Source organism: Leucopleurus acutus (genome assembly GCF_964270905.1).
Source record: "Leucopleurus acutus genome assembly, chromosome: 2".
NCBI classification, from domain to species: Eukaryota; Metazoa; Chordata; class Mammalia; order Artiodactyla; family Delphinidae; genus Leucopleurus; species Leucopleurus acutus.
This window is the reverse complement of record NC_139143.1, coordinates 15,910,322-15,933,111: the sequence shown is the minus strand read 5'-3', so window position 1 is coordinate 15,933,111 and position 22,790 is coordinate 15,910,322. Positions and strand designations below refer to the sequence as shown.

Below are 22,790 nucleotides of genomic sequence, written 5' to 3'. Positions count from 1 at the left end.
AGACAGGTATGAACTGAATAGTCAAGCCATCACATCAGAACCCACTGGATATGAGGGGTGAGGTTCTCAAACAGAAGGGCAGCAGCTAAGAATGAGGCCAGAACCAAGTGCCAGCCAGACGGGGAAGCTGAGCCCCGTAAAGCAGGCAGGAGGTGGGAGACAGTGGGCTTGTTGCCTAGTTCCTGTGTCCACGGGCACAGGCATAGCCTGAGCCTTGAAAATTACAGTGAGGAAAGCAAAGGGCAAGTATGAGGGATCGTGGGCAGAAGTCGGGGTGAGATTAAAAAATAGTCTTTCACAGGTAGTCCAAAAAGTCTTTACAGTTTTCATGGAATCCCTAAATCCTATTGGTAAGTCATTTTCCACCCTGAGTTTCTTATTCAGACAGAGATAATGATAGACACATATAGCCCTGGAGTTGGTTATAATAGGTAATACAGTAGTAATTATGCAACTCTGGGTGTGTCTTTACTTTCTTCCAAATGTGTTTTCTTTCTAGAGGCTTAACTATCTCAGAGCCTTAGTTTGAATTCCAACTGAAACAGACCCCAAGACAAAGATTCAAGGGCAAGTAATTTATTGGAGAAACAATCTCGGTAGAAAGATGAGGAAGTACGACAGAGAAGAGAAGGCAGCCAATAAAGGTTTTCATTATCAAGGAAGTTATAACTAGATCTCAGTCCTGCTGGGAAACTGGGAGGCCTCAGAGTGATCCCTGTGATAGGTGATGGAAATGGAATATTTGTGCACCAATTCTCTGGTCACTCATTGGTCAGGGCTGCCATAGGATGTTCATCCCCGGTACATCACCACTGCCATGCAGGCAAGCAGGCAAAAACAATCATGGCCACCAGAGAATGCCTCTTGGCCAAAAAAAACCCCAAAAAAACTACAGACGATGGCAGTTAAGCCAGCCTATATGGAATGGTAAGGGAAGGGGTAGGGGCAAGGTGGCCTCTGCTATACCCAGGGAGTGCTTTGGCTAACTGTCCTGGTCTTAAGCTCATATAGCAAAAATATGGTAGATAGGAAATGAGTATCCTCATCAAACTCTTGACCTGGACTCGCCTGCTGGGTCTAGATGGAAAGCTTAGAAGAAACCTTCGAGATTCCTTCACACGCTTTTCTTCCCTGAAATTAGATTTTGCCCTTCAAGAGGAAATAGGATTGTAATGGAATCCCATATTTTATTAAAGCACACACTCACTCAGAAGTTCCAAACCTTTAGCACTGGAAAGATATTTCCAAGCAGGAAGGGGAAGCTGGACCAGACAGCTTGGAATTCAGTCGTCAAGGGAGCAGCATGGCCTTTGAAATGTTTGGAGAAATTGAAACTGCTTCCTCCTTCTCCAGCCTGGGTCTGAGGGTGAAGTTTCCAGCGTATTCCTCTGAGTCTTACCAGGCTCTTCCAGGGTGTGGAGGTTCTTTGAGGGAGGCGCATCTGTGAGGTCAAGAATCTCTTTCCTGCGGTGGGTGGGAAAAACCAGAAGGTGATTTAGAAAGCTGTCCAAAAGGACTTCTTGCCCTACCCCATCAGCCTCTGGTACTAATAAATACATTTTAAAGTTCAGAATTGTCCCCAGATCTCTCCAAGTGATCTTTTAGAGATTTGGTTTTGTGCAAGTAGCCTTGGGATCTGGAGCCGTCATAAAAGGCTTCCACCCTGGCAAACTCCACCATGATTTTGAAATTCGACTCTAGCTTTTGCCCGTGAGGAAGCCGTTGTAATAATAAGGAATAATCGTTACAGACACTGGTGATTTGTATGAAATTTTTCTTGAGTTTATTATTTAATAAAGAACATTCAGAAATAGGGGTGTAAAAAACGTCATTTATGTCACAGATGAAAAAGCCACATATATGTATTAATGGAATTCATTCACTGGTTTATGGACCCGAACTTCTCTTGGGACTCTACAAATCCACATGCATATAGACCCCTCTCCATTTGACAGGAGTGCAGATTAGTCACCAAATATTATGTGTGACTAGCCCAGGATTATTCAGAATTCTCTAGTGGGCTCACTAAGGGACTTTCTTTGGTAGCGTAGAGCTTAGAAACATTTTGAAGGAAGACAGCTCAGAGGTTTGAGGCAATGTTGGTTGGTTGTGCTTTTGCTGAACAGACGATTTTAGAGACACCTGGGCCATCCTCTCTGCACAAAGAATCTTTGTAAACATTTCCTCTAGTCAGCACTTTCCCATTATAGGAATGGTTAAAATGATCAGGTGTCCTCCCCCAAACAGATGTTTATTTCTGCCAAAACACTGTAAAGAGCATCCATCTTGAAGATGTTAGAGGAACAGATACTTGCAGCTGAAAGGTGTGCTCGGCTTGTTAAGACTTGGCCAGATAAACCTTTTATGTTTAGGGAGTTATTTTGCATGAAGCTAGTGCCTGGAGAGCGTGTGCGGGTCATTCCCTACGTAGTGTGGATGCAGCTTGGGGATGAGAAGGTCGTAAAGGGCTGGCAAGGATTTATTTTGAGCTCCCAGTTGTTCAAAAGAAAAGAATATACAGAAGAGTATATTCCTGCCAGAGGTTCAGAGAAACCTGGACATAGCCGTTGTTTCTTTTGTTTCAGGAAACAAAGCAGGAGATTTGCCGGAGCCCTACACACTGGGAAGCTCTAAATGTAGTCATGCTCTTTGGTTATTTATAGCCCATGGGCTCCGCCCACCCTCCCTTCTATTATCTCCCAGCCCTCTCCCCCCAACCATGCCATATTTAGATCTGAAGCGTCATCTTCAGACTCTGTGTGACCACAGCAAGGTTGTGCCTCTGAGAAGCGTGGCAGGATATGTTTTTTTTTTTTTTTGCCTAGTGGAGGAGATAACCATTTGGGATATTTTCACCTTCTGGGGGATAAGGCTTGGCTCTGTGTAAGAAACCCAACTAGCAGGCAGGATCTCTTTGACATTATTTTATAGAAGGACATATTTTTGTCACAATCTGGTATTTGTTGCAAAAAAGCACTGCTGTCATATATTACCAACTTTTTTGGAGTAGATTCTTTAAAAAATGGATGTCTGTCCACTAGAGAGGCATTATTTTATTCATATTTGGGTAAAATAAAAATTTTAGTTAACAACAATAAAATTTTTCATCCAGAAAGATCTATGATACTTGAGAAAAGAGATATTTGAAGATATATCAGGAAATTACCAAAACAAAACAATACTGGGTTTGATACTAATTTTAATAATAGCTAAATAAGTGCTGAGCATATTTCATGTGTTACTTTGTTTCATCACCAGGTTCCATACCAGGTGTGTAGTAGCATTCCCATTTTACAGATAAGGAAGCTGAGGTTTAGAGAATTAAACAACCTATGTAAGGTCCCTGAGCTGGCCAGGTTTCAGACTCAGGTGGCCTGACTCCTGGGCCAGTGCTTGTAACTATTTTCCTAATGCCCTTAAATGCAATTCTCTGATGGCTCATGTTATCTTGTGTGTGTGAAGGTAGCATTGATGATGATTGTGACCTAGGCATCTGCAGGTCACTGGAAAGGCCAGTGCACGTGATGTCACCCATTATAAAAACAGAGTCCTTATTGCTCATTAAACTCCAGGTCTTGATTCAGAAATAGCAGAGCCTCTTTGTCTGTTGCTTATGGTGGAACAGAGTTCTCTCCTACATTCTCTTGCTACTGAAAGCCAGTCATATGGCTGAAAAGAGTAAGTTTGCAAGCCACAGATCGGTTTTAAGTAAGGTGTTCTTCTGCTATCTACGATTTTATTCCATTAGGATAATTTCCTTTCTTTCCCTTTTCTCCTGAAAGCACTTTATAAAACCACAGCTCTGCAGAAACTGCCCTTGTCACCCTTCAGTTGCATCCCTGCCCATGAGTACAGCATCGGGATGAGCCGACACTCTCTGTATGGCCGGAGTGGGGAAGGATACACTCCAGGTATGGCAGGGGGAGTGGGGGAGGGCTTTGTTTATGGGGGATAAAAAAAAAAGCAAACAGTGAGAGATAAGTTGTCAGGTCTTCTGTTGAGACCAGCATATCGTTGTTCATCTAGGACAAATAACTTCAGCCTTGTCCCTTTTCAGAGCTGAAAAAATACTCTTTTCTTAGAAAATACCCAACTGACACCTGCGTGTTTTCTTTCCAGCGAAAGGTGATACTGTGGGGTTTGTATTAAAGAATTTAACGTTTCACTGTTTTCTTCTTCTTCTTCAAGTGGTACTGGGTGTAGCTAAGCTATCGCAGACTTGCGGTCAAGGTTGCATGTTTAAAAGGAAACACCCGTTTTCTTAAAACCGGGGCAAAATCCTGGCATTTTTAGGGACAGGTTTTCTCTGAAGGAGGGAGGAGAAAAATATGGGGAATAATGAATTCATCAAGCTGAAAATGCACGAGGCAGTGAAGCGCTCAGGCTTCAATACATGCCAAATGGAAAGAGAGCTCCCATTACTGTTGAGATGCACAGACACAGCCCCGCTAATCGCTTGGTCATGCTTGGGAGACACTAAGTCGTCACAGGCCGTGACATGGTGAGAACAGGGTGCCAGGGGTTTGTTGTAAGAAAAAATTGTTGATTTAACATCCATAACCACCAGCATTGCCTTCCCCGACCCTCATCCTCAGATGACAAGCCTTAGTGGGAAAAATGCTTGTGTGTCTGTATGTTTAACTCTTTAGGTTCAAGCCAATTGGAAATCATATGGGAGGTAGAAAATTGTGGCGTAAGTGACTACTTGAACTAAGAGATTAATTTCTGTTTATTTTCACAATTTGTTGTTTCTTATATATGTAGGTGTGTAGTATTCAACGTAAAATCATAATAGTTAACATTTATTGAAGAGTTGATTTCGTGCCAGGTACTGTTTTGAGTTATTTACCTGTCGTGAGGCTGTCCTCACGACAGCCCTATGAAGTAGGGACCAAAATTGTCTCTACTCTATAGAAGATAAGTAGCCTGCCCAAGGTCACATAGCTAATGAGTAGTGGAACCAAATTTGGAACTGAGATTGTCTGACACTGAAGCCTCTACTGTTGACCACTGTGCCTTGTATTCGATTATGTCCTTTGAGAAATCCAGTGAAACCAGAGGACAAATTAGTCAAAGGGACATCATAGTGTACTTTTTCATTCTTTCAACATACATTTTTCTGAATATTGTGCTTATGGTAGAGTGGAAAGACAGACACACCCGTAACTCCAACGTAATGCTGTTCCTGCTGTAATGGAAAGGTGCATCGGGGCCAGGGTTGACATGGAGGAAAAGTCAGCTTATCTTTGGGAATTGCTTTCATGGGCGTGGCTATATAACCAGTGACTAGCATGTTATCTGGCTAGATCTTACTAGGTACTCAATACATATTTTAGTCAGGAAAGGAAGCAAATACATAACATTTGAGCCGAGATTTTATGGGTTAAGAATAGTTTTCCTATGGACAAGGTGAGAAAAGGCATTACAAAATGAGAGAAGAACAGGTGTAAAGACAGGAGAGCACGGGGGATGTTTTGGAAACTGTACTGGTTCTATGGAGCTGGAGTACACAATGGAAGATGGCTGAGTGGAGGCAAGAGAGGGAACCAAGACTGTTCACTTAACAGGCAGACTTGCCGCTGACATTGTGTACCATGCAATGGGCTGTGGGTGTACCTGGAGGAGTGAGGGATACCACTGAAGCCATGTGAGACTCTGGAGGAGTGGTCCAGTTGAGGTTAGGGAAGCAGTGCCTTGGATGATGGATTGAAGGGTTGGGGGAGTGGTCAAGAATGGAGTCTATTGGAGTAGTCTTGGATAAGGTTATGTGGGTGTGAACTGGTATGGTGCCTGCAGAGTTGGAGTGGTGGGATATGCTTAAGCACTCTTCAGAGAGACTGGTCATTCATTAGATATGAGGAAAGAGGAGATGGGAGGAACTGAAGGTTGATTTCTGGTTTGAAAAAAAATTAGTAAGCCATTAATTTTTTTTATTGAAGTATAGTTGATTTACAATATTGTGTTAATTTCAGATGTACAGCAAAGTAATTCAGTTATACATACATAGTTTTTTCAGATTCTTTTTCATTGTAGGTTCTTACAAGATATTGAATATAGCTCCCTGTGCTATATGGTAAATTGTTGTTTATTTTATAATATATACAGTGATGTATATCTGCTAATCCCAAACTCCTAATTTATCTCTCCCCTCCTTCCTCTTTGGTAACCATAAGTTTGTTTTCTATGTCTGTGAGTCTGTTTCTGTTTTGTAAATAAATTCACTTGTATTATTTTTAGACTCTACACATAAGGGATATCATATATTTGCCTTTCCGTGTCTGACTTACTTCACTTAGTATGATAATCTCTAGGTCCATCCATGTTGCTGTGAATGACATTATTTCATTCTTTTTTATGGCCGAGTAGTATTCCATTGTGTGTGTGTGTGTGTGTGTGTGTGTGTGTGTGTGTGTGTGTGTGTGTGTGTGTATGTGTGTGTGTGTGTGTTTATGCCACATCTTCTGTATCCATTCATCTGTTGATGAACACTTAGGTTGCTTCCATGTCTTGGCTATTGTGAATAGTGCTGCTGTGAACATTGGGGTGCATGTATCTTTTCCAATTAGAGTTTTCTCCAGATATAGGCCCAGGAGTGGGATTGCTGGATCATATGGTAGCTCTATTTTTAGTTTTTTAAGGAACCTCCATACTGTTCTCCATAGTGGCTGCACCAGTTTACATTCAGGTGGTGCTACTTTAGACGTGGTGATTAGGGGAAGCCTCTGAGGAAGGAGGTGCTACAATGCAGTGACCTGCTGGGTAAAGCAGAGAGTATAGGGAAGCATCTAGCACAGTGCTTGGCAGGTGGTTAGCGCTTGATCAGTGGTCACTATCGTTATAACTCCTATCATCATTATCCTCAACAACAATGGGGCCTGTGTGCCCTTTCGAAATTTGGGGAGCCTGTAAAGTCTTATAGGAAGCTTGGTTTAGAGCGCATGTATAATGGAATTCTCTATCTGTATATATCAAGATGTTATATTTTCAGTTACAATTTAACTTTGGAGATAGCTAATAATGCTGAAAGGAAAATCAGCAAAAGCTGATTGTTCTGTGTGGTTAAATATCTTGCCATGTTCCCCCTTCAGTACCATTAAACCTATCTTGCTCACCTACTTGTGTCGGTCACTGCGCTAGGCACTGGGGAAACAAAAACGTAAGACTGAGTCTTTGCCTTCAGGAAGCTTAGAATCTTAATATTTTCCCTAAAAAGTCATTCATTTTATGAGGGTTATAAAAAATGGAACAGATTTGGGTTAAAAATTGTGCGTTTAATTTGGTCAGGTTTGAGCTTCCTTTGGGACATGTATCTGGAGTTATCTGTAAGACAGTTGAACACACACGACCCAAAGTTAGGCAACAGGGCTGTGTTTGAATAAGAGCCATCAGCAGACATGGAGGTCACAGCTAGTGAATTTTACTAAGCAAGGTTATCATCCCATGCATGGTGGAGTAACACAGAGGGCAGGCATTAGTATTACACCAACAGGCAAGACAGAATAGGGTTTAGTAGCCGATAGACGGGGTTGTTGAAAGGACTTCATGAAAGAAGAGATTTGGGACTAGAAAGTTAGACTTTAACTGGGTGGAAAGAAAAGAAGGGGAAATAATAATTTTGTATGGAAAAGTCCTCAGGTTTAGCAAAGTGATGTTTTAGAAGCTTCCCTTGGGAGGTACACATTTCAAATACTGGCTTGTTTGGTTCTGGACGGTGCTTTAGGGATTACTTTAAAAAGAAGTAGGGCCTCAGTGAAACACATGCGTGTGTATTAAATCACTATTCAACCTTTCTCTGAAATTGGACAGCTGACTATGTGTAATGGTTATCCTCTAAAACAAAATTTCAATTTTCATCCCAATTATGAAACATTTATTGTAGTTCTTATTACGGTGCCAGTCATAGTTTTGAGTACTTTACACCTGTTACCCATTTAGTTTTCACAACACTCCTGTGAGGTAGGGACTCTTATTGTCTCCGTTTTCCAGATGAGGAAACAGAGGCACAGAGTTTGAGTGATTTGCCAAGTGGCTGCTAAGTGGCTGGTTCTGGACTTTGAATCTGGCTCCACTACTGTACCCTGTATTGTCTCCCTGATATCATGACCCGAAGACCGAAGAATCTAAGAATCTGGCTGTGACCGAGCTTTCCATCTCTTGAGAACACCAAAGTGATACTTATCCTGGCAAATCACAGGCTAGTGGGACTAAGTAATACTGTATTGGGACGTATGTACGGTGCCAGATCTCAAAGCAGAACTCTGGGGAGTCCAGGGAGAGGCTGATTGCCCATAAGGCCAGTCCTGAATCACACCTTTACCACCTTCAAGGAAAGGCCCGTGCGGGACGTCCCCACCATGATCTGAGGGACTGGAGGAGGTAGTGCCAGAGAAAGGGGAGTGCTAGAGGGACTTTTCCGTTGTCAAAATCAGGCCAGTCTAAGCTACGTCTTCAGTATACCTGGCTAGCTCCCAGGAGAAAAGGAAGGAGGGAAGGGGGAGGGGAAGGGAGAGAGAGCAGGGAGGTGACTTCTCTTCTCTAAGGTGGGCTGGCTATTCAGACCTGACCAGTAGAGGAAAAGAGGCTCCAGCCCCTGTGTACTTGGTCACTGTGGCCTTTACCCCCCTGAGTGTTTCACCTCTTTAAGCACATAGCCTAATCAGCCCCAGAAAAAGACGGAGGAGAGAAGACAATAAAGGAGAAGGACTTTGGACTTGTTCAAGGAGCCCACATGGCCCACAGGGTCTCACTTCATCAATGGCTACACAGAAAAAAATTCCTTTTCAGGGCAAGGTACCTGTACATTAGGGAAGCAGCTTGGGGTTCATGCACCAGGATGGCTCTTTCTGCCCTGTCATCAAGGAGATTGGCAGTTAGCCTTGCACACAGCGTTGGGGAACTAAGCCCAACGTGGGGCTGGCCACGGGGTCCGAACTGTGGATGAAGATTAAAAGACGGATATTGGATGTGCCTTTGCAGAGCTGAGCCCACGATGTCCAGGAGATCTTTCTTGATCCTGGTAAAATTAGTGGGGCACATTTGAATAGATGCCATTTTATTCCCTGTGTGACAAGAGTTTGGAAGATGTGGGTTTTAATACCAAGTTTAACTCTAACTGGCTGGCAACCAGCACACTTGTTCTGTGAAGGCCAGATGGTAAATGTTTTCTGTTTCTCTTCAACTCTGCCATTGTAGTGCAAAAGCTGCCTTAGGTAAGTATGTAAATGAATGAGCTTGGCCGAGTCCCAGCAGAACTTTACTTTAAAAAGCAGGTGGGGGATGGGAAGATGGAAGATGGGAGAGGCAGATTTGGACGGACTTCATAGTCTTGCCATCCCTTGTTTTAGGCAAACGACTTGACCTCCCTAGTGTCTCAGTCCCCTCATTCCTCCAGTTCGTTGATTATTCTCACCCAGCAAGTCAGGAGGTTGCAAATACCTGGCATAATAAATAGTTCATAAAAGAAGGAAGGCTGGATGCAGAGGTGCCAGCCAGCTGTGGGACCTTGGCCTTGTACTTACTCTCAGTTTTTTGAGGACTTTTTCAGGTCTCACATTCTGTGTAGAAGAGTTTGAAAAAGTGCTTTGCCAATATAAAGTAAAATCAAAGCTATAAGTGTCGCTAAAACTTTCTTTAAAAAACTAGTCCACTTCGGACTTCCCTGGTGGTCCAGTGGTTCTGTGCTTCCAGTGCAGGAGACATGGGTTCGATCCCTGGTCGGCGACGTAAGATTCCACATGCCTCGCAGTGCAGCCAAAAAATTAAAACCAAAACCAAACAAACAAGAAAGCTAGTCCACCTCATTCCTTAGGTTAAAAAGCATAATCCTCACTGGAAAATTAGTTTGTATACTCTTTAATTTGTGATAATTTTTCCTCCTAATATCATTAGGTTGCATTAGAACTTGACTCCTATGAGCTTGACAGATAAGATCCAGTTCCCTAGCAGGAGGCAGAGGAAATGCGCCAGTCTGGAGGATGGCAAAGAAAGTGTCTCCTAAAAAACATTTAAGCCAATAATACATACTTGCTTCAATAGTATTCCTAGAATTTCTCTAAACAGTACAAGAAACAGACGTAAAAGAAAAAGAGATGACATTCCATTGCCTTTAACCCTTTTATGAATATAAATGTAAAAAGTACTGAACATAGTATAGGACAGGTAATGATTCCATCTTCACTCTAGATACTATATCCTCTGGGGTCCACCGTGATTAATCTAATAGAGAGAGGGGGTAGCTCCATATTCACTTATTTCCCCTCTAGTGCACTTGATTTAAGGCAGGATACAGAATGGGACGTGCCTACACACTCTCCTTCCTTATGAAAGTCATAAGAGTAATAAGGAAGAAAGACAGATTCATGTGAGTCCAATCCATCGTTTAAGCACAAAACAAAACACAAAGCTCATTACTGAAGAGTAATAAAAATGAGTCTATATGGCAGTTAGGTTCCTACAAATAAATTTGCCACCAACGCTGCTGTTGCCTGACTTTGTGACATGAAGAGATGAATGCTACCTTTGTTCAGTGAGCCCATAATTAAGAGGTGTTTAACACTGAAGCCTATTGCTTTAAAAAGATATTGCTGTGTAAATGTCAGACCAGTGGAGACGCTGGGTTATGAAGGTTACAACAGCCAAAGGTAAGCTTAATGAAACAGCCAATGGCACTGACATGGTTTAGCGATTCAGCCAATAGCTTAAGCGTTTACAGCCTCATGGAGTAGCATCCTAGTTTCTTTCCAACTTCTTTTTATTTTAAGCTGGGAGTGTTGGAGTGGATGGGGGAGGGGAGTAATATGTGTGTGGTATATACACACACGTACATGCCTTTTTAGGAGCATTTGCTCCTTGGATATACTGAGGGATACTTATATAGCTTGAAGTGAGTATTAATTTATAGTTATTAAAGTGATTTTTATCTTGCATATTTGTACATCTTCAGTTCCTAACAATTTCTTCATACTTTTTTGTATTAGCACTAGCAATTTTGTTGGATACACTTTTCCAAGTAACTTGGATTGGATGTTTCTATTAGTTGGTGTTAGATAAATTGCAAGACATGCTCTGAAGTAGATTTCATCCCTGCGAGAACTGCGGAGCCAACGAACTTCCAAAAGATGGTTGGCTCTCTCATGGAGAGCAGTCCTTTTTGCAATATTTGTTGTAGGGTAAGATGATTTGATGTTGAGCTTTCGGGGTAGGAGGTTAAGGTGATCTGTCCCAGGAATCTGCTCCTTGAAATGGAATATGTAAAGAATCTTACAGGGGATGGCATACAGTAGATGCTCAACAAACGTGGTGCTTTCATATTGAGTCCTTATTCCATCAGTTGCCTGTTTTTGAATCTCTTAGGTTAAGGATAGCTCTTTGTAATCAAAGAGACTAGATCCCAGACCTCTGTGTCTCTGGTATCTCCTCTCAAGGCTTAAACATGGAGCGGCAGGATACAGAAATGTTGAGTATTGAAGTGAGTAGTTTCAGAATTCTGTGTGTGCCTTTTTAATGAGCAATGCGTATTTCCAATGTGTCTGAGAATCATTGATTTCTCTAAGTAGAGACCAGAGCCAGAATAAAGGAAGGCCCCCTCCAAGATCCTCCTCCGAATTGCAGGACAACCACATCACTATAGAAGAATTTATGGCTTCCATCACCTGAGCTCAACCCTTGCTCCAGGCTTTCTGGTTTGCTTCCTTTGGGATCTTGCCTTTACCAAAAATTAAACAGAAGTTGCCTTTTTTGTCTCCCCCTTTCCAAATCTGCCCTGGATCTGACCATACTGTTGTATTAAAATGGTGGTAAAAGGGTATGGAAAGAAGAATGTAGAACAATGATTATTCCTTGGGTGATAAAGTAATCCGGTCTCATTTCTGAGTCCCCACTCAATGTTTGTTTTTATTAAATATGTCTGTAAGGGCAACTGTTCTGAGTATATTACCCAAGATTCCAAGATGATAATTAACTAGCTTTGCTGCAGAATCGGTAGGAGGAACAAAAATATGCATCTGCTGACTAAGAATGACACAAATTTGTTAACTAAAACAGATAGTCTCGATAGTTTAAGCAAATATCATATGGTGTTTAAATCCTATCTGCCGTTATCTTTTTGGGGAAAAAGAAACTATAAATTACTTTTTAAAGTATGTTGGTAGCCTTCTGAGAAAATTCTGGAAAAAAAAAGAAGGGTAACCCAGAAACTGCCCTCCCTGTCCTCGGAGGGGAGAGAAAAGAGAAAGAGAATGATGGGGGGTGGGGAGGGAAAGAAACCTGTGTACCTCGTCCAGGGGAAAGTAATTGAAAATGCTAATTCTGTGCCCACAGACTACAACTTTGAAGGACAGGTCCTTGTCATTGGACTCCTCGAGAAACAGCAGAGCAGAAATAAAAATAGATCATTGACCAAAAATATCCCTTTCCAACTGAGAAGTTTTAAAGTACTGCTGCCCATTTTTCTGTTTAAAAAATTATAAACCAGCTCTTTTATTCTTTATCATGATTTGGAGAGTAATGTATATGTGGTTTAGGAATAGAACTATTATGAATCTCAGTTTACAGAATGTTGAAATATTTTTACAGCTGTTCTTTTTCTCTTTGGAAAAAGGAATTATCGGCAAGGGTCAAGTTCAGGTTATTGTCAAATAAGGAATTTCAGAGGCTCAAGTCAATTAGCAATTTTTGGAAAGATGAACCTAGATGGAAGTTACCTACTTTTTTCTTTAAATAAACAGAAATGTTAATGATAATGATTGCAATTACAGTAATAATTCCTTTGCACTTTAAGCTCAAGAGTCACACTGGGGTTTATAACCAGTGGGGTGGGAATAGTCACGGCAACAGAGTTTTGGAAAGTGCACTGATCATATAGTGCATTAGAAACTACCCATATGGGGCTTCCCTGGTGGCGCAGTGGTTGAGGGTCCGCCTGCCAATGCGGGGGACGCGGGTTCGTGCCCCGGTCCGGGAGGATCCCACATGCCGCGCAGAGCGGCTGGGCCCGTGAGCCATGGCCGCTGAGCCTGCGCGTCCGGAGCCTGTGCTCCTCAACGGGAGAGGCCACAACAGTGAGAGGCCCACGTACTGCAAAAAAAAAAATTAATTAAAAACTAGCCATATGTTGACTGGTACTTTCATAGGCCTACTGGCTCATGAGAAACAAGGATGTTGTTAGGAACTTACGGTTGCCAAAGGCGAAAGGGGGTGGGGAAGGGATAAATTAGGAGTTTGGGATCAGCAGATACAAACTACTTTATATAAAATAGATAAACAACAAAGCCCTACTGTGTAACACAGGGAACTATATTCAATATCCTGTAATAAACCATAATGGAAAAGAATATGAAAAAGAATATATATGTATGTATAACTGAATCACTTTGCTGTATAGCAGAAACTAACACAACATTGTAAATCAGCTATACTTAAGTAAAAAAAAAAAGGCTGTTGTTAGAAGGCAGAGCTGGATTTGGAATCTGTTTCTTCTTTTTTTCTTTCTTTTCTTTTATTCTTTCACATATATTTATTGATCCAGCACTGATCTGGGTAAAGAACAGGGAATGTGAGAGACAGAGCCTCTGCTGGCATAGAGCTTACATTCTGGTAACAAAGAGAACAACTAAGGAAAGATAGCAGACAGTATGTGCAATGGAAAAGAATAGAGTGAGGGGAGGAGAGTTGGGATTTGAATTTACCCAGGGTGGTCAGGGAAGGCTCCATTGAGGTGACGTTTGCAAAAAGACCTGAAGCCACTGAGGGAGTGGTTACGTGGATGCCTGGGAGGGGTGATTTCAGGTGGTGGGAACAGCAGATGCAAACATTCTGAGGAAGGGTGGTGCCTGGATTGTTCCAGCAAAGCAAGAACAGCGATGGGACTGGAGTGAAGAGAACTCAGGGAAGAACAGTGAGAGGGGGTGTCAAGGGAGACATGGGGGCGGGGCTCCATGGTCATTGAGGTCACTGTCATGGCTATGGCTTGTACTCTGAATGAGATGAAGCCAATTACAGGATTTTGAGGAGGGGAATGGCATGATCTGACATTTATAAAGGATCCTTCCAGCAGCTGTTGAGAGAAACAAGGGCAGAGACTGAGAAACTCCCTAGGAGGCCACTGTTACAATGCAGGGAGAGGTGACAGTGGCTAGGACCCTTGAGGTCCACATGGAGGCAGTGGGGGAAATGGTTGGGGGGTCTCTGGATAGACTTTGAAGGTCGTGCCAATAGGACGTGTGACGGTTTAGATGTGAGGTCGGAGAGAAGGAAAACCTTTGAATTGCAGACTCTCATTCCACAACCATCAAAACCTTAAACAATTTCTCTGTTATCAGCTATAACAACAAAAACATATATGTGCCTTGGACTGTATTTTAAAAACTAAAATGCTTTTATTTATATTATCAGTAGGTATCCATGCAGTAGGTATTCATTCATCTTTTGGACTAACAGAGGCCCTGTGATGTTAAATAATCTGGCCAGGTTTATATAGCCTGTCAATGGCAGAGCAGACACTTAAACTCATCTCCTACAGAATTGCTCTTATAAAGATCATCTTCCTTATTAAGTGCTGGGACCATAGCTTATGGGGTTCCAGCATTTCAGTTATCCAAAGGGTCCTTTGAGGAGTTGAGTCAGTGCAAAACATCTCAAATACTGTTGTTAGGAGTTATTATAGTATTGAAAATATATAATCTTTTGTGTATGAAGAGAGAGGTGCTGACCTACAGAGAAGAACATTTGGCCATGCACTTAGCATTCTTTTTTTTCTGGTAGCTAGCGATTAATTTACCAGTTTTGGCCACTTCACTCTTATCCACTGACTCTTCTGTAACCAACCCATCGTCCATTATTTGCGGCTTAGAGATGCCTTCTGAATTACTGGAATAGAGCAAGACTAATTAACCTAACCAACAATTAAAAATATGACTTCAACCCCTGACAGGTTGCTGACCAGCTGACTAACCAATCACAATTACAGTCTTTTACGGATGTGGACAACTGACATTGTTTTAGCGTATCAAGTGCTTTGGCGCTTGCAAAAGTCAGCTGTCCACATTTATTGGTCAGATGGATGGAACCAAGGCTGAAGAGCAAGTTGGACGATCTATTAATAGAAAATAATGTAAATAGAAGAAAAGCCCTATCAATTGAATTCATCAGAGGTAATAATATCTAAATACCTTAACCTCAAATCATTAGTCTGGAATATCTCAATCAATATGGATTCTCTCAAAAATCAGTTTGCTGCTACAAATATGATTAATAATTCACAAGTCATGGGCCTTCAGGCTAGAAGACGTGAGCGTAGCTGAAGGAAAAGAGGTAATCTCCACCTCAGATAAGATTTCAATTAAAAGAAGAGAAAGTCTACAAAACATAGTTTAAACATTTTAGTTGAGCCATGACGATCTTTTATGCGTGTGTGTTTTGAGCTGGGTGTCCTACTGGGGAGATACCAATGTAGTTCAGTTTCATTGTTCACTTTCAGATCAGAGCTATTTAGCTCTTTTCCTGAAGATCATAAATATCTTATTAAAATAAACCATAGCAGATTTCTGTTTTACTTACTAGATTAAAAACGATAATTTAAAATGGCTAATGACTGATGTCAAATCATACAGACATTCTTCTCTGTAGTACTAGAGAGGAAGGACATATGAATCTTATAAGGCATTTTGGTAACTGTTTCAAGCCTTTTCTGTTTTATATCAGAGAAGGTGATATCGTTTTGTAAATTTTGCCTTTAGAGTGGTCCTTGCCCATAGTCATCAGTTTGCATCGCGTGAATTCCCAGTCCTTGTAATTCTTCCTAACATGTCACTTTCAGGATCAATCTGTTCTCTGAAAACATGTTTTGAAGCCTGGCTTCATGAGAGCTCTCCCCTCTCCTGCAAGTTTACAGTGTGGGCTAATTACAATGGCCAGTGGGTTTCCAAGAGTCAGTGGATAAGAGTGTATTACTAATAATTCTTATAGGTCGTGTTTTGATTCTCTTCACTCTCCATTCTCCATCAAGAGTCTTCTGTCCCAAGAATCTCTTATGAGAAGAAATTGTTGTTTATTTTTGTTGTGGTTGTTTTTCCCTCGAACAGCAATTTTTGCAGCCTCTGACTAAAATGTTCTTCTACATTATTTTATAATGGAATAGATAACTATTGGAATGGGGGTTGCCAGGGTCACTGCTGTACACCCAGGAGAATGTCCTGTCGCCTGAATGACTTGGTTCTGCCCTCACCCTGGGCCACACCCCCATGTAGGGCTGGGTGACCTTTCTGTCTATTTGCATAATCTTCCTTCCTTGGATTTATTCTCCATGCCTGGGTCAAAAAATGGGGCTCATTAATAAACATTTATTGAGCACCAACAGGGTATTATATTCCAAATATATTCCCTTCCCTGTAGGCTTGGAATCCACAATTTTAGCTCCCAGAGTCACCTCTGCCCTGATTTTGAGAAGAGTAAGTTATCTAAGCAATTGAAAGGACATTCAAATATTTGTGAACTTCAAAGGGAGATAGCCCTTCATCTAAAATGTCCTTTTAGATGGTCAAAATTTCCAAATACTCCGCTTGTCCAGTAAAGTCCAGTGAACTGTGAGTTCCTGGGATGCAGATAAGCCCTGATAAGGTTAAAAATATTAACACTCATAAGGTAATAATTAGATTATCAAGTTAAAAGCATCTGTGCAGTTAGGTGTGAGGACTGTAGAGAGAGAGAAAAAGAACCTCATAAAAATTAAAGAACATCGTCAAGGTCATTGGCATATAATTTTTAAAGTCATCCGAGCTAGGTGTCGTTGTGCTAAAAATTCGATCAGTAGGCAAAGTTGAAGAAGACAGTGTGCTGTTAGGATGTGTGAAGCTTTTTACTGAAGCATGATAAATAATTGAAAATGCCTTTAGGAAATTCCTGTTTTAATGGGAAAATACTTTGTCATGCCGTTTTTCAATTAGAATTCACTACTTCAAATTGGTTTATCATTTAGCCAACTGCACATTAGGTTTTTAGTGATGCATTTTCTCATCTTCATTTTTATGCGTGGATTTTCCAGTTGATAGTAAAACTTCTGGTGGCTTCAATAACGTTTCTACTAGTGGTTCCCAGTATTTTTCTGATGAACACAATACCCTAAGGGTTAAATTAAAAATCACCATCAGTGATGATTTTTGAACCTGATCAATTGAACCTGATTTTGGCGAAAGGCTATAGATTGTAGCTGTTCAAATTAGAATCTGGGGTAGGGAATAGGATACACTTTAATTTGAAATAAAGAAAGTGGTGATTCTTTTAGGTGCCCACGCTCCTTCCCTTCAGATTCAAAGGAATCCACACATGTCAGTTTTGAAAGGCATTCTCCATTTCAGATTTAACATTCTTGTTTGCAGATTTCTATAGAAGAGCCAGGAGTCTAAAATGTGCTTCCTGAAACATTAGTCAATCAATTATTTAAGTATTTCTTAAGCACTAAATGTACACTCATCATTGAATTAGTTCAGAGGCTGCAGTCAATAGAAACATAAAACAGATCCTCTATCTAATTTTTTTGTTTTCAATTTGTTGAAGGCAAAGTCTAACCAAAAATAAAGTTCCTTGGTCTTCATAAGGGAATTCAACATTCCTTCATTCGTTATTTAATGAGTACCTCAACAAGTGGGTTACCGCTATCAAAGAGATTTTTTTATGTTTACGTTTGTTTGTTTTGACCCCTTCCCATTAGACTATGTTCTACGGGGGTAGAGAACTTTATGTTTCTAACTTATCCCCGGAGCTTAGAATAACAACTGGCACGTGGTAGAAATTTTAAATATATTTGTTAAATGAATGCATGAGAGATTGAGTGAATGATTAAATATGTGCTTAAGAAAGATTTCTCAAAATGACAGGTAGTCTGAGATCTGAAGGTTCATTAGGGGTTAGCCTAAGAAGAGGACTTGAAGAGTAAAATTAGAAGGAGCAGATTCCTTGCAGAAAAATAAAAAAAGTGGATGGCAATTTACCTTAGCATCCCCCAAAATGAAATACTTAGGTAGAAATCTAACATACTATATACAAGAACTCTGTGAGGAAAACTACAAAACTCTGATAAAAAGAAATCAAAGAACTAAGTAAAAAGAGAGACATCCCATGCTCATTCCTGGGGACTCAGGAAAATGCTGGAATGAGGAAACCAGAGCCAGAATCTTGAGCACGTGAGAGAGGAAGGGCAAGGAAGGAGACTGTATCTCTGGGCAGCTAGATATCTAACTCACAAGTGAGCCTGCACCCATGGAAGGCATACATCTTCCCAGATAGGAGTGGCAACTACTCTCTGATCTCGTTCTCCCGGTTTCTGTGTGACAGGGCGAGAGAGAGGCCTGGACATATATACACTAACAAACGTAAGGTAGGTAGATAGTGGGAAGCAGCCGCATGGCACAGGGATATTGGCTCGGTGCTTTGTGACAGCCTGGAGGGGTGGGATAGGGAGGGTGGGAGGGAGGGAGACGCAAGAGGGAAGAGATAATGGGAACATATGTATATGTATAGCTGATTCACTTTGTTATAAAGCAGAAACTAACGCACCATTGTAAAGCAATTATACCCCAATAAAGATGTTAAAAAAAAAAAAAAGGTGACTACTGCGAAGTAGAGATGCAGCCAAGGGCTTGTGAAGAGTGAAGATAACCAAGGAAGGGTGAACCCTCACATTGTTCACAGCGTCAGAATAGAAACTGTGGGCAGCCTGCGTAACTCGCTGGTGCACTGTTTGAAGCACAGTTATTAGAAGCAGTTAATCCTTGGTGGAGACTTTCTGTTCTTCATCCTAACTCTTCCCCTATGATGAGATTTCTATGAAATCCGCGGGTCACTGATGAAAGAGGAAATGCAGGCTTGCCTCTAGCATTTCCTGGGCTAGGACAAGACAACAAATGGAGGCCCATGTACCACAATTGTTTGAAAGCTACAAATCAAGTTAATAAATTGTTAAATAAAACATCTTCTATTGTTCTATCTTGAGAAATAATACCTTCACAATCCTTTTTACTTAAATTGTGGTCCACATGCCAGCAGCGTCAGTATCATCTCAGAGCTTATTAGAAGTACAGACTTTCAGGCTCGACCTTAGGTTTACTGAATCAGAAGCTACATTTAATAAGACCTCCAGGTACTTTGTTAGCACATTGAACTTTGAGAAGCACCGTTCAGAATGACCAAGGCCAAGTTCTAGTATAGAACCCACAGATTTCTTGGAGTACTGCCCCAGAACATGGCAACGCGATAAGAACTGTGTCTCAGCCCCGAACCTCTATCCCGACCCCCTCCTTTTCCTACCCCCAGCTTCTTCCAGCATCTCAAGGTGCCTTGTCTTCAAATGAATGGATACTCCAGTCGACACAATCATATCCCTTTAAAATAGATGCTCTTTGGCCTGCCCTCGGGCCCAGAAACGTACCATTGGCAGAACACTCAGCCATTGTGAGGATGGATTCCAGCCTAAAGTAACCTTGGGAACATTGGGGTAAGGGAATCCAGAATCCCAAGACTTCCAGGGTCTAGAGGTGGAGTATGGGCCCTAGGGAGACGCATCCTCCTGCCCTGTAGACTTCTCATACTGCAGAGACGGGCACGGCCAGAGAAGGGGCCGCTAAAGTGCAGAGCCCAGGTAAAAGCTCCTCTTGCTCTGGTCTGAGGGTAGGAGTAGATAAATGTATCTCTCTTTCTGCGTATAAGATGATTGTGGTGATGGCATTCAAGCTCGAGTGTCTTCATCCAAACCAGGTGTTGAATAGATGGACATTTGCTTTAGAAAACTCATCTACACGTTGAAAACACATGCAACTGGTGAAAGGCATCCAGGGTCATAGGACACCTGAGGGGTTGACAGCTCTAACTGAGGTCTGAGATTCCTGCTGTTGGGGATGGTTTAGAGGAAAGATGTATCCTTAGAGACTTAGGACAATGACCCGGACACAGTGAATCTGAGGAGGGGGCGGGGAAGGCATATGTGCAGCTTTTCAGTTGCATAATATTGGATGTGTCCATAGCAAATTTGACTTGCATTTTCACAGTCAGTCAAAAAATCAGCTTCCTAAAAGGTATTTTGTACCCTCTTTCAAAAGCTGACTCTCCATCAAATGGAATTCCTTTTGAAAAAAAATGTAATGAAATGTGATTAGTGCAGACGTCTGTGAAATTCATTGTACTATTAAAATCCTATTGGGTCTTTGTTTATGAAATGTGTTTTACTGTATTTGAGGTTTAGGGAGGCTTGTTAATGAGGCTTTCAAGATTCATGGCCTCTTTTCTACGGCTTAATTTAGGCTCTATATCAAATATGTAAAATAACATTATATCTTCCCACCACCTCTGTGGATTATACATTTTGTTATTATTTCCCTGCCAGAGTTTTTTTCTTCTCTTCTCCTTTTATAAATACAGAACTACTAATACTAGGGACATTTTTAATAGAGAGAGTCATTATCTAGAGCAGAAAGGAGTAAGTTTGGATGACAGTATTTCCTTCCAGATCTACCTTCAGGGTTAGGTAGACACGTACTGACTCACATTCAGTGTCAGCTGCCCCCCTCAGCCTTCTGCATCCTCATTCATTCCACATGTATATTCCATCAGGTACCGCCAGCACCTAAACTCCCCAGGGCCCATCATTCAGTTCCTGTGGGTGGGAGATAAGTAACTTGCTCGGCAGAGCCGCCCATGGGGTACAAAAATCGAGATGCTCAGGCCACATGGTCCACTCTGGGGGGAGATAAGACTGCTGGTGACTTAAGGAACCATCCAGTGCTTTTTGATCCTCCCTCCATTTCATCACAAAGCAGTTAAGGCCATTCCTTATCTCTTCCACAAGGAATTCTTAGCTCCTGTGATCTGTTTTCCTCTTAACCTCCATTGTACCAGTGGCTTCACCTTGTTCTAAGGATAAAGGCCAAAATCCTGAACATGGCCTAAGAGTCCTGGTCTGGTCTGGCCCTACCCACTTCTCTCACCTCATTTCACCCCAGGCTCCTTGCCCTGTGCGTCTGCCCAGCTGCTTTCTTTTAGATGCTTGGACTCATCATTTTCCTTTTGTCATAGGACCTTTGCACCTGCTCTTCTCTCTGCTTAGAAATCTCCAAGTCCTATGTTTGCTAGTTAATACTTACTGTGTCCTCAGGTATCTGCTGCTGCTTCTCATCCTTAGGTGACCCGACTTGGATGCTCTGAGTTGGTCACATCCATTTATTGTAGACTTTCAAGGCACTCATTTTCAGGAATGAGGCTTTGAGTAATGTCTGCCTCTCCCACTGCACTGACACTCCTTGAGGGCAGAGACTGTCTGCTTTAGCTCTTCCTCTGTCTTCCTAGCACTTACCACAGAACCCTGCCCAGAGTGGGCCCTTAATATCCCTTGTGGGAAGGATCAGAGAGCAAGGTGATCCTCCTCTTCCCTGGGTTGCCCTAAGGACAGCCCTGCATGTTTAATATTTGGCAAAATTCCATCCAATTACTTTTATCGGTTGGTGGCTCATTTAAAAATGCTTTATTTGGGGATAATGGAGGGGGACAGACAGATCTTCATTCAACTTTTACAAGAGGGAGCGAGCAAATGCTTTAGAATTACACAGTTTGATGCAGTTAGATTCTTTCGGGTCCCAGGGAACATGGTAGAAGACTGACTTTAGAAAACTGAACTGGATAAGGAATTTTATTAACTTTGAGCTCAGCTTTTATCCGAGGTGGCACCAGAAGGTGTCACATACTCTATCACTTTATCACCAGGCAAGTTTGTTTTAATTCTCTCAAGCAGTGGTGGTTTTACCTCGAAAGTAACTCTGTTCCCTCTCTTACAATCAGTGTCACAGTTAGGATGCTTTTCCTGCTGCCTGATAGAAATTCCTCTTGCTATAATTTAATAAGCCCATTTCCTCTGTTCTTTCCTTGGGGAGAATCTATTTTGATAATTATTCTTTCTTTTTTTTTTTTTTGCGGTACGTGGGCCTCTCACTGTTGTGGCCTCTCCCGTTGCGGAGCACAGGCTCCGGATGCGCAGACCCAGCGGCCATGGCTCACGGGCCCAGCCGCTCCACGGCATTGTGGGATCTTCCCGGACCGGGGCTCGAACCTGTGTCCCCTGCATCGGCAGGCAGACTCTCAACCACTGCGCCACCAGGGAAGCCCTATTTTGATAATTATTCTTTAAATAGATGAATCACATTTACGTAGTGACTTACAGTTTACAACGTGTTTTAACTGTGTCATCTCATTGAATCTTCCAGTAGCTCGGAGGGTTGAATATTATTTCCTGTCCTCTCACAAAGCAGCCCAGAGAGAGGATAGAACTTGTTCACGATCACATGGCTTGTCCATGACACAGATGGACAGATGGCTCTCACACTCAGGTGTTTGTGTTTTCAAACCCCAAGTTGTTTTCACAATATCAGGAACCACCATCTGTTTGTGAGAAGAGTGAGATTCTACCTAGTTTTTCCTCTGGCTTATCACCATATTGTCACACTAATGTATATGTTTTCTCAGTTGCTGTTTTCCACACCTGTGTTTATTTTCACTGTTCTTTTCTGAGCTCTAAGTTTTCAATGTATAATATTGGTTATATAGACCTAAAATAGAGTGTCTTTGAAAAGAAACTTTCAAATGATAAGATTTCAGTGATTCCTTAAATAACATACTTCTATTCATACATTCTGGTATTGTGCTGGCTTTTTTTTTTTTAATTGAAGTATATTTGATTTGCAATGTTGTGTTAGTTTCAGATGTACAGCTAAGTGATTCATTTATACATATCTATATATTATTCTTCAGATTCT

The 22,790-nt window shown here is 41.6% G+C and overlaps 1 protein-coding gene across 1 annotated transcript in view; it reads left to right on the top strand.

The window, feature by feature from the left end:
• Nucleotides 1-4,328: 4,328 nt before the first annotated feature.
• ESRRG (estrogen related receptor gamma) overlaps nucleotides 4,329-22,790 on the top strand; it is a gene marked incomplete at both ends in the record, with an annotated part of 493,979 nt that continues 475,517 nt past the window's right edge. Inside the window, one exon of the mRNA XM_082834452.1 lies at nucleotides 4,329-4,501. Within this exon, the coding sequence (XP_082690578.1) occupies nucleotides 4,329-4,501 (173 nt within the window). The remainder of the gene's footprint in view (nucleotides 4,502-22,790) is intronic.